General features: G+C 39.6%; 1 protein-coding gene across 3 annotated transcripts in view; it reads left to right on the top strand.

Moving 5' to 3' along the window:
- Positions 1 to 4,835: 4,835 nt before the first annotated feature.
- cdh23 (cadherin-related 23) overlaps positions 4,836 to 23,020 on the top strand; it is a 169,929-nt gene continuing 151,744 nt past the window's right edge. For all 3 annotated transcript variants that reach the window (XM_058058029.1, XM_058058027.1, XM_058058028.1), the window contains exons 1-3: positions 4,836 to 4,982; positions 18,476 to 18,566; positions 20,111 to 20,185. In XM_058058029.1, the coding sequence (XP_057914012.1) occupies positions 4,878 to 4,982; positions 18,476 to 18,566; positions 20,111 to 20,185 (271 nt within the window). In that variant the 5' untranslated portion in view covers positions 4,836 to 4,877. The remainder of the gene's footprint in view (positions 4,983 to 18,475; positions 18,567 to 20,110; positions 20,186 to 23,020) is intronic.

Raw genomic sequence — 23,020 nt, 5'->3', positions numbered from 1 at the left:
AGTTTCAGCACTAATTATTATATATTTATTTTTTATTATGACCGTTACGTAATTTATCAATACATTACAAGCCTTTATTATGTTATACCTTATTCATCCATCCATCCATTTTCTATACTGCTTATCCTCACAAGGGTCGCAGGCATGCTGGAGCCTATCCCAGCTGTCTTCGGGTGCGAGGCGGGGTACACCCTGGACTGGTGGCCAGCCAATCACAGGGCACATATAGACAAACAACCATTCACACTCACATTCATACCTATGGACAATTTGGAGTCACCAATTAACCTAGCATGTTTTTGGAATGTGGGAGGAAACCGGAGTACCCGGAGAAAACCCATGCATGCACAGGGAGAACATGCAAACTCCACACAGATGGGAATCGAACCCAAGTCGCACTAACCAGTCACTGCTATCTAACTTTTTTTTTTTTCTATACAATAACTATGGGACCTGGTGTTGCCATCAGAGAATTGATGAAAAGCGGTCCACTAAGCTAAAGTTAATTTCCATTTAAGGACCGAAATAATACTAATTATAGTCAAAATAGCAACTAAATGCTGGTTAATATTTTTCTTGAATATATCCATATTTGGTTCAATTCTTACACCACTTTTATACCTTATCATTTTTTTGTTAGTTCAGTTTTGTTTTTATGTCAGTATTGGTGAACGGTACATGTTAAATACAGGAAGTGCACAAATAAATGTGTTAGAAATTGATGAGAAAATTAATAATTTTAATTTTTAATTTTAAAATTAATTTTTAAAAATAAGTTTCTTCCTACTCCTTTTTGGACATGTCAAACTGTGAATAGTAATATGTGATGTATAAATGTTATATGTATAAAGAAAAAGATTTCTAGTAACACTGCTTCCTGTTGGCGGCATGGTGTTCGAGTGGTTAGCGCGCAGACCTCACAGCTAGGAGACCAGGATTCAATTCCAACCTCGGCCATCTCTGTGTGGAGTTTGCATGTTCTCCCTGTGCATGCGTGGGTTTTCTCCGGGTACTCCGGTTTCCACCCACATTAAAAAAAAAAACATGCTAGGTTAATTGGCGACTCCAAATTGTTGTCTATATGTGCCCTGTGATTGGCTGGTGACCAGTCGAGGTTGTACCCCGCCTCTCGCCCAAAGACAGCTGGGATAGGCTCCAGCACCCCTGCGGCCCTCGTGAGGATAAGCGGTAGAAAATGAATGAATGAATGAACTGCTTCCTGTTAACCCTTATTTTTATTCCCTGCGCCGTCAGGCCTGACTATTGCTCAATATTTTTGTGCAGCGGATCAGCTTTATTACGGATGAAAAGGCTCTGACATATTTGGCTGAAGTCATATTAATCAGTCGGTGACATCTTCATGTGATGCTTTGGATCTTTCGCTGGGAGTTCATTTCAGATTAATGTCATCATTCTTGTCTTTCTCACAATTGTTGGTCTTTCAGCCCAGATACCAGCGCTAACGCCACAAGAAATGAGCAGTCTGAGCAATCAGCTCTGCCTTTGATGACAGAGACCCTTGCAATACATCAAATAATGTTGACAGATGCTGTCATTGTCTAACTTGCACATTTAGTGCTTGTGTGTGGGCAGGTAAAAGTGAGGTTTTTGGATCGTGTCGAAGATGCCAGCCAACATGCCAGCCACCAGGCCACCGTTTTGGCCCAATATAATTGAATTGAACCAATATTAGAATTGAAGTTGTAAATGTAGGTCAGAGCTTCTGGAAGTGGCGAATGCCAGCAGAGGTTTGCTGGCCGTGACTGCACACCACTGCTATAATGTACATGATGGAAATGCAACCTTGTTATGCATGTCCAAAATAAATGAAATCATAACCATAACCATTCTTGGAAAGCACCACCGATGACAACCCCCACCTGTAGTGTTTAACCATCACCAATATTCAGCACATTAACTTTTGCCATCATTTGTTTACATGTTTAAGAGCACCAAGGGAAGCTTCTGTAGCAGTGCCAGTGTTAGTAGACAACCACTTTGGGGGGACAGCTGTTTGGTCATTAGCGAACTGCTGCACAGCTTAGGTTCTCTTTCACTTGGTGCATAAACATGCAGCTGCTCAGTGCTAAAACAGGTTTCGGGAAGGCAGGGTACCATGTCCACAATATGAACCGAGATGAGCAATGGTGATATCATTTCATCTGTTCAATTCCAGCTGTAATTTTAAACAATTTAAATGGCCACACAGAAGCTATTCTCCACATATTCTCTTGCATAAAAAACCCCAAACAAAACCATTTCATAGCAACCCTCGTGTTGGATATTAAAATATAACACCAGGTAAATACAATCAGCATATCTGCAAGTGAGAATATTGCTCATGTCTCTCGTCTTGAAAAAGCAAAAGCATAACACAACACACAAATAAATACACAAAAGTGAGAAATTAATTAAAAAGGACTGAGAGATGATTACGCCACAGTAATGTTATTTCCAACATGCATAACAAGGTCACATTGTAGTACATCCCATGCTTATGCACGTAATTCTAACCTTCTCTTGTTGCAGCAATTACTACCACTTACTTACCATTTACCAATTATTAAAAATGTATAATAGTAAAGTTAAGTTCATAGTTATATATAATGTTCAAAATAACACAAAATACATGTTTCATTCATCCACTACTTTGTTCAAGAGTTAATTTTAACAGTAATATATACTTTCAATTTGACTCTAAGGACAGTACTTCATCTTGTCACTTGCCAATTACCTTATTACCAATGACCTTATTATGGGTGCAGTGCCAAAGATGTCCAGCTTTAAATGACATCTACTATAGGTTAGGTCTAGTTTCAACTCTAGTGATGGACTGTTTTGCATGTTTAGTTGCTCCTCTGCATTTTCTCTTATAGCGTCTACAGTCCCAGACAATAGTAACAACTGTTGCATGGTCAAAACAAAAACTGGGCTTTTCTCCTGTCCAGGTAATAATGAGAATTGTACTCCGGTGTCAAATGCAGTAAATCCAAACCGCCACTAGGTGGCAGCAAAACCTTTGACACCAGTATTTTGGTCAATTTGTGATCACACTAAGATGAGTTATTTGTGTCACCAGCAGTGCTACATTATAATTGACCTTATAATAAAAATAGATTTATTGTATTACTGTAGTGTGTGGAATACTGTGATTAGTACTAAATTGATAGGCCTACTGTATACTCCTTTGTTGTCGTAGTAGTTATAGCTTTGTTGTAGTTTAATTAATAATTTGATGTATTTCAACTTTTACAATGCATCACACATACTCATGTTTTTTCAAAGAAAAGAATAAATATTGATAAATACCATCAATAATGCATTAATTAAAGCAGGAGTAAAGGAGGATGAAAGCGAAGTAATATATACAGTATAATCATGGATGCACAAATACATGATGATGATGATGTTTCTTAAAGCAGCTCATATTAGCTCCCCTATATGCTCTCTACTTTACAAGCCCAAAGTGCCCTGAAGTTGTACGTCACGTCTCATGTTGAAAATAAATGTTGTGAATTATCAGGGAGCAGGTTTTTCTTTGCACACAATTTCAATATTTTCGATTCGAGGAATACTGTTGATCAGCTGTGTCCAAAGTGTGGCCTGTGACTCATTAATTGCCCGCAGCACTGAAAAGAAAAAAGCACAATTTAAATAAAAGAGCTGAGTAGGTGACAATTAAGATACTTGCTGACATAATTAAGCTGGCTTAAGATGGTCTGTCTCTCTTCCAATGTTAATTGCCTTGCCTTTTTTGTAGCATTACTTTCTGCAGGACAATACTGTTCAACTGTTCACTAGAGTATAGTTCCACAGTGTGTTCCAAAGACTGCTTTTATGCAGAGGAGGTTATAAGTCCTCCAGCGATGTTGAACACCTGTAGGAATGAGTCGCACCATCTGTCAAGGCATGATCAACCTCCATTTCTGCAAAACACTTTTAAATTCCATGAAAAAAGCAATTTTCTAGAATTCTGTAATATAAACTGTTTTTCAATTTTGGGTAACCTTACTTTTTTAAATTTCTGTCAGTTCACCACTTACCTTTGTACTATTTCAAGCTATTCATTGGACTTGAATGGCTTCAGTTGCAATGTCATGCTCCGATTGACAGCGCCAATGCTTAATGTTGAATTTCCCTAATTCCTGTTTTGTGCTCTTATTTTGTAAGTCCACTTCCTGTGTTTCACCATTATCAACAACTTTAATTTCGGTTGGTGTAATGCTTTGAGCACACCTGACACTTCTTCCACTCTTGATGCCCACAGAACTACATTACGTAGAAAACTCATGAGCCGTACGTTTTTGTCGCCGCGAGTCCGCCATCTTGTGTAGCACTACCTTGTTCGTTTGCGACTTTCGACGTTTATACTGATGGTTTCTGAAATTCTGGACGGGATAAGGCATTAAAATGCCCTACTGTGCGGCTGTAAACTACGTACATATGCCTATACACTGCGCACGCTGAGCTGCCAAGTTGTGCTACACAAGATGGCAGGCACTGCGCGGCAGCGACACCGCGCTCTGTGTGTTGTATCCGGGTGTGAACTTTCTTCGTCTTTCTATTTCTGTGTCCTATCCTGACACCACGCCTTCTCCAGCCACCAATTCCTGTTTTGTGCTCTTATTTTGTATGTTATGTGTACTTACCTTGTTATAGTACTTACCTTTTTACTATTTCAAGCTATTCATTGGACTTGAATGACTTCAGTTGCAATGTCATGCTCCGCTTGACAGCGCCAATGCTTTTGTCTCCTTCCTCTGTTTCCTTATTTCCTGTTTCGTGCTCTTATTATGTATGTCCATTTCATGTGTTTCACCATTGCCAGCAACTTTACTTTCTGTTGGTAATGCTTTGAGTGCACCTGGCACTGATTGATGAGACTGTCATTTGGTTCAGCTGGCTTACTGCTAATTGCTGAGTCATTGTGTGTTCCACAGGAGAGACATTGCGTCTCATATCTTCCTTCTAGTTATGGCAAACTAAGTTTTTGGATACATTCACTTTTGTTTCTTCCTTGTAGTTGTTTTGGTCTCAGTGCTTCAGTTACTTTGTTTATCACCATCTCTTTTTGTTCCGCCTTTTTGCTTTCACTCTAGTGGTGCATGGCAGTGATTGTTTGCACCTGGCTGTGCTTCTATAAACACTCTTTTACTAGCACTATTTCATGCGTGTATGTTTCTTACAGTATTCTGGAATCCTGGGCCTGCACTTGCCCACAAATTCACCTGACCTGAACCCCATAGAGCAGGGGTCTCAAACACGTGGCCCGCGGGCCAAATGTGGCCCGCAGGACACTAGTTTGAGGCCCCCGCCTTGATATGAAAGTTTAATGTTAGTGCGGCCCGTGCAAGTTTGATATGGATGCTGTATGGTATCATGTACCCAGAAAAAATTATTACGTTTGATTAATGTTCATGTTAAAGGTTAAATAACTGTTAATAGTTATCCTCCCTATCCGTGAAATTTTCTCCATATATGGCACATGTGTACATGTGGTAAGTTTTTGGATATTCAAGTTTAAAGGAAATAACTTGAAGGCTACCGTGTAGGTCGCTAGCTCTCTAGTTTGCGAGTTAGCATGTGTCTCAAGACCCTGCAGTTGCGCAATATGTTGTAAATAAAGAGTATAAATGTGACTATAGTCGTGTTTTGTCATGTCTACAGGGCTCTAATAATGCTTTGTTCATTTTAATCTGAAAAAAATAATTTGTCTACCCACCAACTATATGTGGTTTCTTAAGTTTTTATTATTTGCCTTTTTATTATTATTATTATTAATTTATTTATTTATTAATGATTGATTTTCTTTATTCTTGATTTGTTTATTTTTCAACTTATTTTGTGTAGAAAAATAAAAAGTAAGATATTTGAGAACAGTGCAATGTTTTATCAGAGCTTTTCTTGTAGAAAATTGGAACCAAAGTGAAGTTTTTTTAAATTTTTTTTGTTTTTAATAAATGCGGTTTTTTTGTTTTTTTTTGGAAAACCTGATGCGACCCAGTCTCACCAAGACCCGAGCTCCAGTGGCCCCAAAGTAAATTGAGTTTGAGACCCCTGCCATAGAGAATACATTTTTCATGTGCTAAATGATATAAACATCAATATTTAAAAAAAATAAAAGGCTTAAGTTAATACATCTAGGATATATGAAGGTTTATTTTTTTAAATGATATGAGAAAATGAACTTTTACACAATACTCTTCATTCATTTTCTACCGCTTTTTCCTAGTGTTGGATATTCTAGACTTTTTTTATATTCTTACTTCATACACTGGATGGCGCTATCCTACAATGAAATGCTGCTATTGTCCACAACCTGTGGAAAATCTAATATAAATAATAATATCCAGGGGCGATTTTTCATCAGATTCCCATCTTACTAATTAAGTCCTTTGGGAAATTCGTTGTTTTGTTTTTCTTGCATTTAACTCACATTCCAATTCAAACGTGCACACATCAACTCAAGACATGCGAGCCATCCTAATATTGGTATTGAATTGTTTTCCTTATTTAAATTATAAAAGCAATTTAATATCTCAGAACTTTGGGAATCATTTATTAGGATGTGCAGACAAAATTGAGTATTGTCGAGTTTAAAAAAAACTGTGACGTCGCTCACCTGTAGGGGAGCACACATCCACAGTCTTCCACTTCACCTGTGCAGATATTTAAGCTTCGCCTTGCCTTGCGGCCAGGTGAGCGTTCTATGGGATGTATAGCGGGTCACAACCAGGGCGAGGTGCGTCTACTGTATAGGCAAGGCAGCGGGAGAGCGGGAGAGATAGAGTAGACAGGCTGGGAGGGAGAGAGGGAGAGAAGTGGGGGAGAACATTGGTGGTGAGGCATCACAGCAGGACAACAGATCCAATCTAAAAGGTGCTCAGCCGGAGACGGACGCGGATGAGGAAGGTAGGACAATATCATCCTCATTATCATCCTTCTCATCCTTCTCATCCTCTCTGATAGTGTTAGAGAGATCGTGTTGGAAGACATTTAAAAGGGAGATATTTTGGATGAAGTAGTGTCACATTTCTTCGGCAACTTTAATGCAATCCTTGTGTTTTGCTAGCTTTCTCTGAAAAAGAAGTCATTATTTAAATTATGTGCTTATGATAAGTTAGTCAACTTATGTTGTTATTGATTTTTATAGTTTAATGTGAGTAATTAGGAGGCAAGTGAGTAGTCTGTTGTGCGCATGCGCGGTGTCAGGTGTACGCTATTATCTCAGGTAGCCGGGCAACGACTTCAGAGGTGCCTGCTGGGAAGTGTCTGGCACACACTTATCTATTTATTAATATGTAACTCGAGGTGACTTTAGTTTAAATGAACTTTGGCGTCAAAGTTATATATAATTTCATACTAGCAAATTCATTTTTTTTCACAGTTTAAAATGCACGTGTATGCAATTGATTGAAGTGGCTCCACGTGCAGATTGAAATGAATACAAACAAGTTAAGTGGTTGACACCTTAGCCATAATAAAGGTTAATTAGACTCACTGCATCTTTAGTTAAATCCAAAAGATCCCAAAACAAGACAATCCAATGGAAAAAAAAAAACCCAAATCCATTAATATTCCATCATTAATGCGACGAGCTATTGTGTTCCTTCTCACAAGTAACGTTTCAATTAGGATAATTGTTTGTGTTCCACTACTTTACTACTTTTGAAAGACCAACATCTTGCATTACATACATTTAAACAACTTAAAGCCATTTTTTGTCAAATATTGTGGACAAATGTGTCTAAATCTGTGTTTGTGTTGTGGTAGTCTGTTCACCTCAAGACGCTGATTAGACGGCATCGTTATTGCACAGGTGTGCCTGCCTTTGGGCTGGCCGCAATGGAAGGTCGCTTCAAAACATGCAGTTTTACTGTATGACTGCTGGGTCACACTGGCCCAAACAGTATCGATGTGACATAAACATGCATGGGGTAGATACAGATACAAACCATTTTTATTTTTAGTTTGTTTTTGGCTACATGATTCGTAATTTTATATCATTACTTATTGTTTTAAATAATTATACATAAAATATAAAATTTTCCAATTATGTTATAGAGCATGTCGATTACACATCGTTTTAATATAAAATTAAAATAGTACAGTACTTGAAACTATTTTTCCAATGTTTTCAAATTTTAAAATGGGTCAATTTGACCGTAACATAAAAATAGGGATAAAATGGAACATGATGCCATATCTTTTCAAATGTTCACCAGTGGTGCAATAGATGACAGCCGATTCTATTAGGACAGTGGCTTATGAGAGAATCAAACAAATAGTCACTGAAGTTGGAACTAGAAGCAGACAGATAAAAAAATCCCCAGGAGCAGAAATAAACCTCTCACAAATATTCTATGAATTTACAGTTATTGTCCTTTAGTGGGGCACAGTACCATAATGCTATATTTGATATGGCAATTCTAGCATACACAACATGGAAAAAAAACTTCAATAGTGAGTTTTGTGGTTATGCTTATGAACGATTGAATAGTTTTATTTGGAAACAGTGTCAGGCCTCAGGTTAATACTGTACCAGCAGGTGTTCCTTCTGATATGTCACTCCTAAGTATAATGTGGCAAAGGGATGTGGATATGGTAAATTCAAGCATAAAACACATATTGTCATATTACCTTTTAAATCAAAGATGATATTTTATAATTGCAATAGGAGATGCAGGCTTTTTACCCATTTGTTATGTAGTGAGCGTGTGTTGATGACACTTGGCCTCTCGGAGTGTCACTCTCATTGAGCGTCACCCTCATGGAATTCATTCAGAACAGAAAAAAAAAATCTGAAATGAAGAGTCCATATCTGACACCTTGACTGACAGACCCAAATGGAACGCAATATAAGGAAGCGGGGACTGTGGACTATGAGGTCTCAGAGAGGAGGCAGAGCAGTGTGTGAGCTCTAGGAAGGATTTCAGCGTTATCAAATTGGCAGAGTCGTAAAAAAAAGTGTTGGGGGCGCAATGTATGATGTGGAAAAAGTTGTTTATTTTGTGGTGGTGGTTGCTGGCAAGGTGCCTGTAATAAATCTTGTAGCGTTGCCATGTGGAAGTTGTGATGTGACTTCATCCTTTGGGGAAAGATCAGCATTGATTGCCAGAGTGTGAAGGCTGATAAATATATACGTACTTGTCTTGTACATATATTTCAGGCTGTGGCCCATCAATATATTTGCTTCTTCATCTTTCAACGAAGGCTTGCTTAATGCATTTGGAGATTACAGTTTCCTATGCAACCTCCATAATCTATTGAGAGCCACTATAAATCATTTTAGTTGGCACGTTAGCATAATCAGAGATACATTCCTTTAACAATGTTTACCTGTGTGTAAAGTATTATTGAATTTTATTTCAACTCATCACATATTTTGTCTGCATTATGTAGCTTGGTAAACTACACCCTCAATAAACATTCTTAACTTGATTACCGCATGATGGTACATTCTTCTGTAAGATTTTGCAAATGTACCATCTTATAAAACAATGTGAAAATGTTATTACTTGGTACTCAACTTTAAAAACATTATTCTAATAGACATAGGAATTATACTTGAATTATATCAATATTTCTATGTTATTCAGTGGTCCAATGTTATCAAATGAGCTTGTTTATGTTTTGATAGGGTATTAATGTATGGCGTATGTCCTAGTTGCTTGTAGAAAATGAATACAGTAATCCCTTATCGTGGTTGATTAGACCATGATGAGTGAATTTTCGTGAAGTACGATTCCTTATTCATAAATGAAATATGTCCGTAGATGGAACATTTAAAACCTTCTAAATACAGATTTTTACATTATTAGAGTCTTCTCGTCATGAAATAACAGCCCTATATGCTAGGAATGACAAACAGCCAGTGGTTGGAACCCAAAGCAGAGACGATGACATATGTGAAGAAAAAAAGTTTTGATAACAAAAGGAGTACAAAAACTGAGTCAAACACAAAAAACACGACAAAGTACACAGTACAAAATATAACTAAGGAAGCTGCTGAAGAACATAAGCAAGACTTGCGGAAATACTCATGAGAACTAGTAAGAAAAATGACCAGCAGGATACGTGCAGGGTAGATATTGCAACAATCTGGCAGAGGGTGTGTGTGTGAAAGCATGGTTTAAGAAGGGCTGATTGGAATTGCTGGCAGGAACAGCAGTGCACTGCAACAAATAGAAAACAGGCAGCAGCAAAGCAGATCCAGCAGCACATAACACTATAGTCACCTTTACACTTGTATTACCCAGTATAGCTGGCATCCATATATTCCTCCTTTTTCTATACCGTTTATCCTCATATAGTTGACATAACACACAATAAAGCTTGTGCTTGTGTGTGTTGCAATAAATGTGTGGCGGTGCGAGGACAGCAGAGTGGTGGGCGGATAAGAAGTAATTTGGGGGGTTCAGAGTTGAGTTTTAGCTTGGCTTGGGCTACGGCTACAATGGTAACCTGTGTTTTTGCTCAGGATTATTGTGCCTGTTGTGAGATAGTTCAAACCTGCAATAAAAGCCTGTTGTTTGGGCAATCAAGTCTGGCGCTTACCTCACCCAACATTACATTGACATTATTGACACCTAGTGACCAGTATAGAATACTGCATTGTTTGAAGTTTATATACATGTTCATTTGCACATGTACATTTTATGTCCACACTATCCTGCAATTACAATCCCCGCACTCTTTATCCATTTCATTACATACGCACTTCCTCACATCCAGCTGTGTGTTGTCATTAAATCAGCCAAAGCAGCCGGGCAGAACTGAAGAACTCCATTGGTGAGGAATGGAGGATTTAGAAGATTCTTCTGCTCAGTCAGTTGTCGTAAAAGGAAAACATCATCTCCTTCACCCTTGCTGTTCATACAGATGTTATTGAACATTTTCTTAATTTCTAATGACAGTTGAAATGTGCTCCATAAACCAAATCATTGGCATCCTTTTCTTTGAAAGGTCATGATTTGATTTCACATTTTCACTATTTATCAATTCATGTATTCACAGGGATTAGAGACTGTGTGTTTGGAGTTTACGACCAAGATTTTGAACAAATAATTTCATTTATCACAGTTTAACTCTCAGGGATATCAATGCTGGTAGCATTAACCGTGATGAATCCTATTTTCCAATGGATCTAAATCACACTATGTAACATAAGCAAGCAGCAGTTTAATGGCTGTGTTGTGTGACAAATCCTCTTTGTTGATATTCACGCATGGGATGCTGCCCTGGAGTGCTGCTGCAATGGTAGGGGGTGACACAGGACAGGGGAAGAGACAGCGAGGCTGAAATGAAAGGGGTGGCAGCACTAGATGACGAGGGAGGTGAAGTGTTTTAGATGCAAAGGTCATCTTTGCAGAAGAGGAGCTACTAAATGGTATGTTTTGATCTTTCAACTGGCATGAAACCATCAGATGTTACAGGGCTGCTACTGCTTTAAGACGGCACACTGATTTCCAGAGAAACAAAAGGAGATGAATGAGCTTCTACAGGCGGCTGTCTGCCCTCTGACACTACAGCTCTGTTTACGGTCTCCACTGTACACACAGGCCTCTGCTGCCCAACTCGTCAAAGGAAAAGAGACTCTGATTAATAAACGGGCACAGAAAGTAGACAAGGGAGGGACAGTTGAATGTGTTCGTTTGAGGTAGATTTGACAAGAAAGCAGTCTTGACACACACATTGAAATATTATATAATACAATCAATGAATCATTCTGGGTTTTGGCTGAAACCATCAGTTCCACCTGACCCTTAATTCTTTTTCTTACATTTTGCGCAATTCTAGAATTTATGGGAATGGCCACAATCTGCTGCTGCATGATCATATGCTAACTTAATTATATTTTAGTAAAGGGGCGTGGCTGGGATAAGGCTCGCCGTAGAGGAGGGCGGCCTGGTGCAGGATCCCGGGCACCCGGCTCCACACAACTAGTGGCTGGTGGAGGGCCCCTTGTTCTGGCCTCCATCAACGCTCTGATCAGGTAACATGATGCGAGTCAATTGGGCAGTGTTCTGCAAGACATTGCCCTCACACTGCCGGTATAGAGGGCGGCACGGTGGGTGAGTGGTTAGCATGTAGGCCACACAGTCAGGAGATTGGGAAGACCTAGATCAATTCTCCTTTTGGGCATCTCTGTGTGGAGTTTGCATGTTCTCCCCGTGTGTGTGTTTTGTCTGAGAGAGTTTTCTCTGCATGCATGCTAGGTTAATTGGTGACTCCAAATTGTCCATAGGTATGAATGTGAGTGTGAATGGTTGTTTGTCTATATGTGCCCTGTGATTGGCTGGCGACCAGTCCAGGATGTACCCCACCTCTCACCTGAAGTCAGCTGAGGTCAGCTCCAGCATACCCTAGTGAGGATAAGCGGCATAGAAAATGGATGGATGGATATATTATAGTTCCCATTCACTTTTGTTGTATGTGAAGCCAAATGAGAGAGGATGTAGAAGGTGTTTAGTTTCCAGATATTTTATCAGTTGGTCTGAGACAACCTTCTTTAACCCTTTGACATGACAGAAAGGAGACGTTCTGCCTGTAATTTATTTAAAAATATTCTTTTTCCATGAATCAGGAAATGATTCTATTCTGATGGAAATATTAATGACCTAAGTTAGAGGCTTTGCTAGGATATATTGTATTTTTTTTAACAAAATGTCTGACCTTTTGTGAAGGAGCTGTTCAAACTGCTAACAGCTTCTAAGACAGCAACAGGATAAACCTCTCTAATCTGAAAACAAATCACACTCCCTTTTAGCAGGTATTATATGATACATATCTGTTTGGACTGGTTTAAACTATGAAGTCTTTACCCATTGAAAGGAAGAAGTCATTAAAGTGGGATCAGGTATAATTTTGAAATAGGTGTGTGTGTGTTAGGATTAAGTAAGATATTCAGTTATTTCCAGATAGATTTCCATTTAATCTTGCCTCTGACATAACATTTATTCATTCATTCATTTTCTACGGCTTTTTCCTCACGAGGGTTGCGGGGGGTGCTGGAGCCTATCCCAGCTGTCTTCGGGCGTAAGGCGGGGTACACCCTGGACTGGTCGCCAGCCAATCACAGGGCACATATAGACAAACAACCATTCACACTCACATTCATACCTATGGACAATTTGGAGTCGCCAATTAACCTAGCATGTTTTTGGAATGTGGGAGGAAACCGGAGTACCCGGAGAAAACCCACGCATGCACGGGGAGAACATGCAAACTCCACACAGAGATGCCCGAGGGTGGGATTGAACCCTGGTCTCCTAGCTATAACATTTATGTAATATATATATTTGGAATTCTCAGACTTTAATTAATTAATTAGTTAATTGACACTTATTTAGGTAATCGATTAATTTCTTGATTTAAATATGTAAATATTCTCTGATGTCAGCCTCTGATTTCAGCCATGAAAGCAGACCTATTATCCTTGTATTTTAGCCAAAACAAGATATTCACACGTCAGCATTTTTGTCTCTATTCTGATACGTTGCATAACCAACCACTAATACACATACAGTACTTAGCAATGGCACAAAGGCTTCATCACTGCACCATCAGTGTATCAGAAAGTACCTCAGTCTTTCTCATTATTCGTTCTCATTAGGCTCCAACATTGCACTGTTGCTCAGGACACAGTATATATGACTTGATCAAGCTTTTTTTTGGCAAAGAAGGATGTGAGGTGTAGCTGCCAGCCTCTTTGTGATAATCACTGTCTCCACAGGTGTTGTGTAAGCTGCAATGCCTCCCGCTGTGTTTGATACAGCATCACTGTCAGTGTGGACACGATCAGAGAGGATGCTGGTTACATCTCCAGTGGAAGTGCTGGACTAGGCCAGGTTGACTCTGGTAGTCTGGCAGGGAGTTTGTGATCTTTTATTGAGAGGGAGCTTGAGACAAACTACAAGTTTCTCTCTCAAAGTTAGCCTGCCATATGTGTCATTTGCTTCTTTTCAGATGGAAAAACTGTACATTGGGGACTGACAGGGCCTGCATGGCTCACAGTCTGTTAATCCCAAATGCATCTCATGTGGTTGAGGTCAGGGTTTTCTTTTGCAAGATTAGGCAAGTTGGGGGTGTAGAGTGGTTTAGGTTGCTTAAAAAGGGACCTATTATGCTTTTTCCACTTTTCTGACCTATAAATGTAGTTAAAATGATGTATTCTCGTATTAGTGAACCCTGAGAGAAGTTTGGGAGGGCACTGAATGCTCAGTTTCAGAGAGTTTTTTTCCAACATCGGGTTTTGTGACGTCAATGCGACCCGAATATCCTTACATGGGCTGCAGATTGCCAGCACTCTGTAAATGCGGACCTACGTATCCGCAAGTCCTCAGGAGCGTTTGGGAGTGTGACCAATCACAACGGAGTGGGCGTGCCAGCAGGTAGAATTTGAAAGCTGGTTATTGTGTGTAGCTGCTCTATAGGAGTCCACAACTCAATACAAAGAGCCGAAAATGAGCATAATAGGTCTGGTCCCCTTTAACTTTGTTTAAGATAAGATAAGATATGCCTTCATTCGTCCCTCAGTGGGGAAATTTGCATTGCACAGCAGCAAGAGTACAGAATCAGTTAAGCAATTCATGCCTTTGTTTTTCATGCCAATTTATGCCTTTTTCAGATGGAGCATTACATGATCTACTGTCCAAATGTCATGTTTGCTTTGTCTTACTTGTCATTCGAATGGGGTTAGCTGAGTCAGCTTTTGAGTGTCGTGTCATGTTGAAGATGAAGAGATCACGGGGGCGGAAAGGAAGACATTACTCAACTCATCAGAGCAGCGCTTAGTCTCCCTCCCCTTTGCAAATTCAAGTGTCTATTAATCTGTCTGATCACTGTGCTAATGACTCCTGGCTTTTCCCTAAGAACAGAAAGACAACTGAAAACATTCATTGATTTGCTGTGATAATCCACAGCTGAGGTCTTCCACTGAGAAGTGCTTCTGAGGTTAAGGCCAATCAGACACAGTGAGCATGTAATCAATAATTTGGAGTGCTGTAAGTCCGAAGATACAACTCCAAGTCTCAGGCGATATCCCCACAGGTCCACATTCTGTATTACTCATCTCTTTATACTGCCTTAATCACACATTGTTCTTACATATGCTGTAACACTACAGCTCATTAAATAGACGTGGGGCTCGATTAAGGTGAACAGCACCCAGCGGGAGCTATATGTGTTCTCAATTGGCTGCATCTAATATTGATTTAGTGCAGCATCCAAGGCTCATCTGCAAGCATTAGAGCTTGATACAGTAAACTTTATTTAATGGACTGAAAATAGTTTTGAGAAAGTTTTAAGATCAGAACTACTAATCCTGGCATATCATGTCAAACCAACGCCCTATTTTTAAAATGACCCAAAGATCTAACACCTGCTATAAACACAGGTAGTATATATATATTTAGTACATTTATAAATATAATATTTATGTAAATTGTACATGTACTATATATCAGTGCACACACTTTCGGCATGCAAGTTACAAGTCAAAACCTATAAAACAGGAAAACATATGTATAAAATATAACTGGTAAACTTTAAAACTACTATAATAAATATTAATGGTTAGTATTTCACATTCCCAGTTTCAGATAGAAAGCTGTACTCGTTTCATATTCGTAATCAGCAAAAATGATCCGGAACAAATTCTTGTCTATAACGAGTATCTGGCTCATCCCTATTATACATACACTTCTTGTAAACATTACCTACATAAGAAATGAAAAATATTATACAAAAGATATGGCAACATATTAAAAAGGTTTCGGCAATGGGAACATTTTTCAATTATTCATGAAATAATTACTATCAATACTGAAATATCGATACTTCTGACACTATGCTTTAAAATTGATTCTCAAGTCTAAATATTGATACTTGCAGTACTTCAGTGATTTGAGGTAATGTTTATCTGAAACGTTTGTTAAAAGGTTAGTTTATCCTCGCATTTGTTGAGGCATCTATAGCAGCAATTTTTTTTTTTTAATGACAGTCGATGAGAGTTTATCATCACATGTCAACATTTATGTCACTGTAATTGCATCATTTTGGCTTTCTGTGTGTCTATTATCCACTGAATGTGTATTACTTAAGAGACAATACCTAATCTAGATTGGATCAGAAAGTAGAAGTGATAGAGGTGTGTGAATAAAGCAAATGAGAGCAGGAGACGAGGTTGAGAAGCTGTCATGAGTGAAGGAGGTGAGCAGAAGATGAGCAAGGACTTTGGCAGAGAAGGAGTAAAGGGAAGAATTAATAAATGGTGACAGTATAGTCAGTGGTGTGCGACAGCGCCGCAGCGGGGACCAGCTTGCATCAGCAATAACTCTGCTGTTTAGTCCTGTCCTATACAGTTTAATTGCCACATGCATAAGTTAGTGAGAGGAACATCCTGGCCAATCACTAACCTGCCTATATCTTATTTCATTGAATTTACCTGCTAGATGACATAATATGGACTGGTGCACACATAAACATATTATGCCGTGTTCTAATGATACACACTAACCATATTCAGTCTTAACGGTGTATTTGACTTTACCTGGGAAATGACTAAACCCACTATTAAATGACCACACATGCACACCTAATACGAGCAGATACTATTTACCAGAATTTACCTCACCCTTTCGATACATTCTATCTTTCTCATTCACCCGTAAATGCTGCTTTGTCTGAATTGAATTCTCCACAATAATCTTTAAAGGAAAACGGGAAATGGACTGAAAGAGACAACACAAAGGAGCATTGTATTTTATTGGCTGTTACACATTTTTTTGCATACCTGTATTCTGCTATTTACCATCAGATAGGTGGAGGGAAAAACAGTCCAATGCACTATTCATTCAAGAGCTACCATCAACTGAAAGAGTGTGGGCACTGGGGACTAGAGGAATTCAGAAAGATAACCCTTCAAAATGAAATTGCCACTATTTGAGATTGGTCACCACAGCAAGGCCGCACAAGGACAGTGGTCGATTAGAGGGAAAAATAGCCGAGGGTACTGACATATTGAAGGCCTTCAACATCTGCCAGAAATGCCTAAAACTTGAATACTAAGGGATTGAAACATGAATCGTAAATAATAACAATGGACACACTATGTTCCTCGAAACAAATTAATATGCGGAATCACGTATTTTTGCTTCTTTGTTCGACCACTCAGAAGAGTGACCTCCACACACAAATGCAAAAGACGAGATTTCTCTTCCCGTATTCGCCAAAGATTTAATTCATAGATTTAATTACAACATATATTTAATTCTGGGCTGCACTGCGGGCGAGTGGTTAGCGCAGGCCTCACAGCTAGGAGACCAGAATTCGATTGCACCCTCGGCCATCTCTGTGTGGAGTTTGCATGTTCTCCCCGTGCATGCGTGGGTTTTCTTTGGGTACTCCGTTTTCCTCCCACATTCCAAAAACATGCTAGGTAAATTGGTGGCTCCAAATTGTCCATCGGTATGAATGTGAGTGTGAATGGTTGTTTGTCTATATGTGCCCTGTGATTGGCTGGCGACCAGTCCAGGGTGTACCCCGCTTCTCGCCCGAAGACAGCTGGGATAGGCTCCAGCATGCCCACGACCCTAATTAGGATAAGCGGTATAGAAAATGGGTGGATGGATGAGAATAGGGAGTTACTTTTCAATCACCTTGGAGATGGAAAAACTCCAGTAGCAAAAGCACAGCTCTTGCCGTGAACATACAATAGGCTCCTTACTTGAAATTCTGCGCTGATTCCTCACTTTTCTAAGAATTATACCCAGCATCTTGGATGGAGTTCAAGAGTGAGTGAGTGACCATTTTCAAATTATCGCACCAACAGTCCTCTATAATCGTCTGTAATCATCACCACGCTTCTTGCTGAAGGAACAGGAATGGTTTGTCTGTTTTCTGGGGGTCAGATTGCCTACCATGAAACCTATGGACTCTTCATGTTTTAGTAGGGTGGTAAAGTTCATCAAAATCAGCAGCGGAACAAACATTTCCCACAGCTCTCGCTTACATATTTACTTGTGCCAAATTGGTGTTTTTGAAACAGTGCCGATACTTAAAAAAATAGTAATAATAAATTCATCAATATGGAATATAATGAATAATTCAATCAATTAATGAATGCGTCGGGCAGGGCTTGCTGGCTCCGCTGCCCACGCTTCCCTGTGCCGCCCCCACAGGGAAGCGAGGTGAAAGTGTCAGCCGTCATGCTAACAGCAGGGCAGCACGAGTCCTTGAGTAAAATGGCAACATTTGTTTGTGATACAGCTCATTAAGTCAAAATAAAAACATGTAATTGTCGCCATTTAGGAATCAAATTGCATGTTAGTATGAATTGATTTATTGATATAATGATTTATTTTTTGCAACCCTAACACAGGATGGTAACGATTGTAATAGATTGCATAGCAATGCCTTGGATTGAATCTGTAATCAGGGCTATAATACTGTATGTATGTGTACTTGTTTTTAGGTACAGGTGATGTCGTGGAGTGTGGGATCTGGTAGCAGGATGACATTCGCCAAGCTCCTCCTTCCCTTCTTTATTCTACACTCCTGTGATGGTGAGTCCTTTTTGACTATTAATATCCAATGTGGAATTGAAGACGAGATATCACCTTGACCCTAACTTCCTTTAAACTGTGAATATTTCGATGTCCACTGGATCCTAAAAAAAGAAGAGGTTACATTTATGTGATCGGTACTGCTTCTGAATTATTGACGTGTATGGTTTGTCCTACAGAAATGGGAAATATTACTTTGCAAAGAATACTTTTTAAAAATGAAAGCATGTTAGTTAACTGTGTCAAATCTTCTGTTCAATACAACAATAAATATTTGACAGCCATTCATTCTACTTTTTTTTGCCTGCTCCTTGTGATCGCTTGTCTGAAAGGATTTTGTCGTGCTTCTGCAAATGAGACTTGCCCTTACTTCTTTTTTTGACACCTTTTCATTACAGCCCTGTGCGGTTCTTTTCACATTTCATCATCTCTGCCAATGTGCCCCATTTCTTTCTGTTCTCCTCGTTCCTCATCTGCCTTGCATTATGTCTAAGACTGTTCGGACTACAAACTTCTTCAGAATGTTTCCGTGTTCTTGCCAAGTGTACCGTGTGAGTGACTGAGAGGAACAGTGAGAGAGCTTTAGTGCAGTGAAAATCACGCTAAATGCCTCACAGTGACAGGCAGGAGACACCTCCAATCACACGCGGGGATGAAGCAGCAGAGAATGTTATTAACTGAATGCCACAGCATGTTTCCATCAAGCACAATGACCATCTGGGATTTATTTTAAATGACTGGAATTCTTCACCTGTTTACCTGTTATCAGATACATTGTCTTTGCATGTTGTTTTTGTTCACCCTTCAATCAACTCTCCTTCTCCTCACCTTTCTATGTTATGACCAACCCCTGTGCCCTGATGTAGCCAATCATCATTGCTGTCATTAATTCCTTTATTTGCATGTTAGGTTAATTGGGGACTCCAAATTGTCCATAGGTATGAATGTGAGTGTGAATGGTTGTTTGTCTATATGTGCCCTGTGATTCCAGGGTGTACCCTGCCTCTCGCCCGAAGACAGCTGGGATAGGCTTCAGCATGTCTGCGACCATAGTGAGGATAAGCGGCATAGAAAACAGATGGATTGACATATTTGACATGATTTTTTTCCTCCGTTTTTCTAGTGTTTGTGTATGAAATACCAATTTATTGAAATGAATAATTTAATTTTCTATCTTATCCTCACGAGGGTTGCGGGGGTGCTGAAGCCTATCCCAGCTGTCTTTGGGCGATAGGCGGGGTACACCCTGGACTGGTGGCCAGCCAATCACAGGGCACATATAGACAAACAACCATTCACACTCACATTCATACCTATGGACAATTTGGAGTCACCAATGAACCTAGCATGTTTTTGGAATGTGGGAGGAAACCTGGAGTATCCCCGCATGCACAGGGAGAAAACATATTGGTTTCACTGGGTCCTGCTTGAATGTAACTAGTACACAAATAACTATGATACACACGTTTGAAAGAAAACAATACATCAAAAGGTTTTCATCTAAAATGGGTATTACTCATCTGTCCCTTTTTCTGCATTAACAGGATCCAATCAGCCGCCTCGTTTCCTGAACTACTTCTTCTCCACGTACCTTCTCATCTATGAAGATATGCCTGTTGGTGAGTATCTGTGGACTGTCGCTACATTGTTTGCTATTCAACCGTATATTGTTTGAAGAAAGTACAGTAATACTGTCTTTGTTATCTCTCCTTTGTGTCCTCTGAACATAAAACTGAGCGAGAGCAAATGGAGAGATGCCAAAATAGGAAGTGACAGTGATTGTAATGGATGTTTTCCTGCGTGTTCTGAGACCTTTCAATTTCTAGCATGCAGTGTATACAGCCTGCTGTGGTATGCCTCCTGATGAGGTTGATGTTGTATATTCATTTTCTTATACTCTATGTAATGTCCCATTGCTTTTCGTGTAAACTACCAGTTGAGATTCCACTATGATACCGCTCTTTTCCTTCTCACATTTATTTGATGTCATTCCTGCTGGCTGTGATGATTGACAGGGCAATTTGGTGATGCCGGGCTTCTCATCATCTGTTGCCGTGTCAGAAGCCGGGATATCTTTAATATTAGATTGATCTCAAGGGCTATGGTTTTGTATGTGTTTGCTTTTTTTTAGACGCCTGACCTTTCACACTCCACAGTGAGTGTAAGACCGTAGTGTTTGCTTGTCAAGGCCTCTCAAATTTAAAGCGCAGCAAGTGGTTTCTGTGCTACTTGCTAACAGCAAGGTTTTTTTTTAAGTCTTCATTGCTGCAATCCCTGTGGACGTATTAACTCCCATCATGTTTATCATCATCTTTGTTGTCGGATTTGGGTTTGTAGCCAGGGAAGGGCACGGTGTCGCTCACAGGGGACGGTAAATCATCATCATCATAACCCTAAGCCAATGTCAGGTTCTGGCAGGGGTCCATCTTTCTATCCAGCTTATGTATCAATAAAGGGTTGGGGCTGTGTTGGTGGGCGGTGCTTATTTCCCTAACTGCTCTGTCTGGGTTGCCCTCTGACCATGAATCATTGTGTCCTCTAGCAGCTGGGCTGTGCTCCAGCACGGTACATTCCAGTGGTCCAAAGCGCTGTCACTCATGTCCCTGGCTCGGCCTGTGATGGATTCTTCAGTGATGTGATGATGAGGGTGGACTGAGAAATTGGCCAGTGACTGTTTGTCAAGATTATTGTTTATTAGCTCAGCAGATGTCCTCGTCCAGGAGGCCTTCCAATACATAAACACATGAGAGCACACAGAAACACACACACACACACACACACACACACACACACACACACACACACACACACAACTGCTAGTGGTTTTGATATGTCCAACCTGTACTCCTCCTCTTACACAAAGCCCTACATAAGTTGTTATCAAGCACACTAATACAGTAGCCTGGCAGCTGCTTCAATGCCAACATTGTTCTGACTTTGGATTTAAATCAAGGGCAGATGAAAAATATATTCTTTTCAGCTGAAGGTTGAGTGTAAAGACTGGCAAAGAATAAAAAAATAGTTAACTGTGCTGTCAGGTTACATCCCATGTGCTTTAATGATATTCACAGAGTACCTCTCTGGTCATTATTTTTGTCCTTTTTTGTCACACCTTTAAATATGTAATATAAGAAGGAAGGACTTACGGACTTTAGTTATGAATCCATTCCAGAAGGTCTGACACAAACTGAAATGTAGGAAAACTAAATCAAATTTTCCCATAAGAAATAATTTTAATCCAATTATTCTGTTCCAGACACCCAAAAGTATTAAGCCTAAAGTCACAAATTTGACCTTGAACTTAACAAGCCATTTCTGTAAATATGGTCCCTCATGTAGTTAATACTTTAGTTAATTCCAGGAGATGTGGACATATGTAACGTTAATCTGAGCAACATTTGTGAGCATTTCTATGCACAGTTTATAAGTTTAGAGAGTTTCAAGCCCCTTGTGAGCGAATGGCAGCGAGTTGGCTGGCCATAAGAGTCCACACGCAGCATACTTGAGTCGATGCTTTGCTGAACTGTGTTTGGGGTGGCAGGCGAGGATGTGGTGGGTTGTCAAAACACTGCTAATGGTGAGGTGGGAGAGTGGGAAGGTGGGAGACTACTTGGCAAAAAAACACTCCTAATGGAAAAGAAAAGAAATGACCTGAGAATGCTGTGACCTGGATGAATGATAATATTCAGATGCATGATAGAGATATATATTTTATACAGGACAATCTTAACTTTAAAGAGTGCACAATTAAAACTGTATTCTGTAAACTGTTATACTTTATTGTCAACTTCAGCATCAGGTACAATGACACATACATCTCTAAGGTGTCTCTAAGAAACCAGTCGTACTACAACTTGTATTAACTAAGGAACCTTTTAATATTTCTATCGTGTCCCAACTCCTATGATGCTTTTTCCACTTTTCTGATGTATAAATGTAGTTAGAATGTTGTAAACAATGCCAGATTGTTTCAGATAATGAGGTTTTACACTCGGTTTCAAAAGACAAGGTAAAACTGTCCCTTTTTGTGATGTCACAGAGGGACGGATTTCCTTATATGGTTCATAGTTAAGAAGCACTCTGGTTGTGTGACCAATCGCAGCGGAGTGGGCATGCTTGGAAGCGGGCCATGGGTGGAATAAATTAAAACGGGCCGTTTTGGCAAATCAAAGGCAATACAGCTGGAATAGGTGCAGATTCTGCAAAATCTAAAAAGCTTTCTGTGCGGGTTATTGTGTGTAGCTGCTCTATAGGAAACCACAACTCAATACAAAGGGGGAAAAATTAGCATAATAGGTCCCCTTTAAAGAACCACTATCTGAGTCTGAGTCACTAAGACTGGATTCTTTGTTTGGTCACTCGACAAACTTAGTTGATGCACTGTTAAGCTGTATGATAACCGAGACAGTGTATGAAAACCGAGACATACAGTATATGTGGAAATACATTTAGTC

The sequence above is a fragment of the Doryrhamphus excisus genome, chromosome 20 (genome assembly GCF_030265055.1).
Source record: "Doryrhamphus excisus isolate RoL2022-K1 chromosome 20, RoL_Dexc_1.0, whole genome shotgun sequence".
In the NCBI taxonomy this organism is placed as follows: domain Eukaryota; kingdom Metazoa; phylum Chordata; class Actinopteri; order Syngnathiformes; family Syngnathidae; genus Doryrhamphus; species Doryrhamphus excisus.
This window is presented reverse-complemented; position numbering and strand designations above follow the sequence as displayed.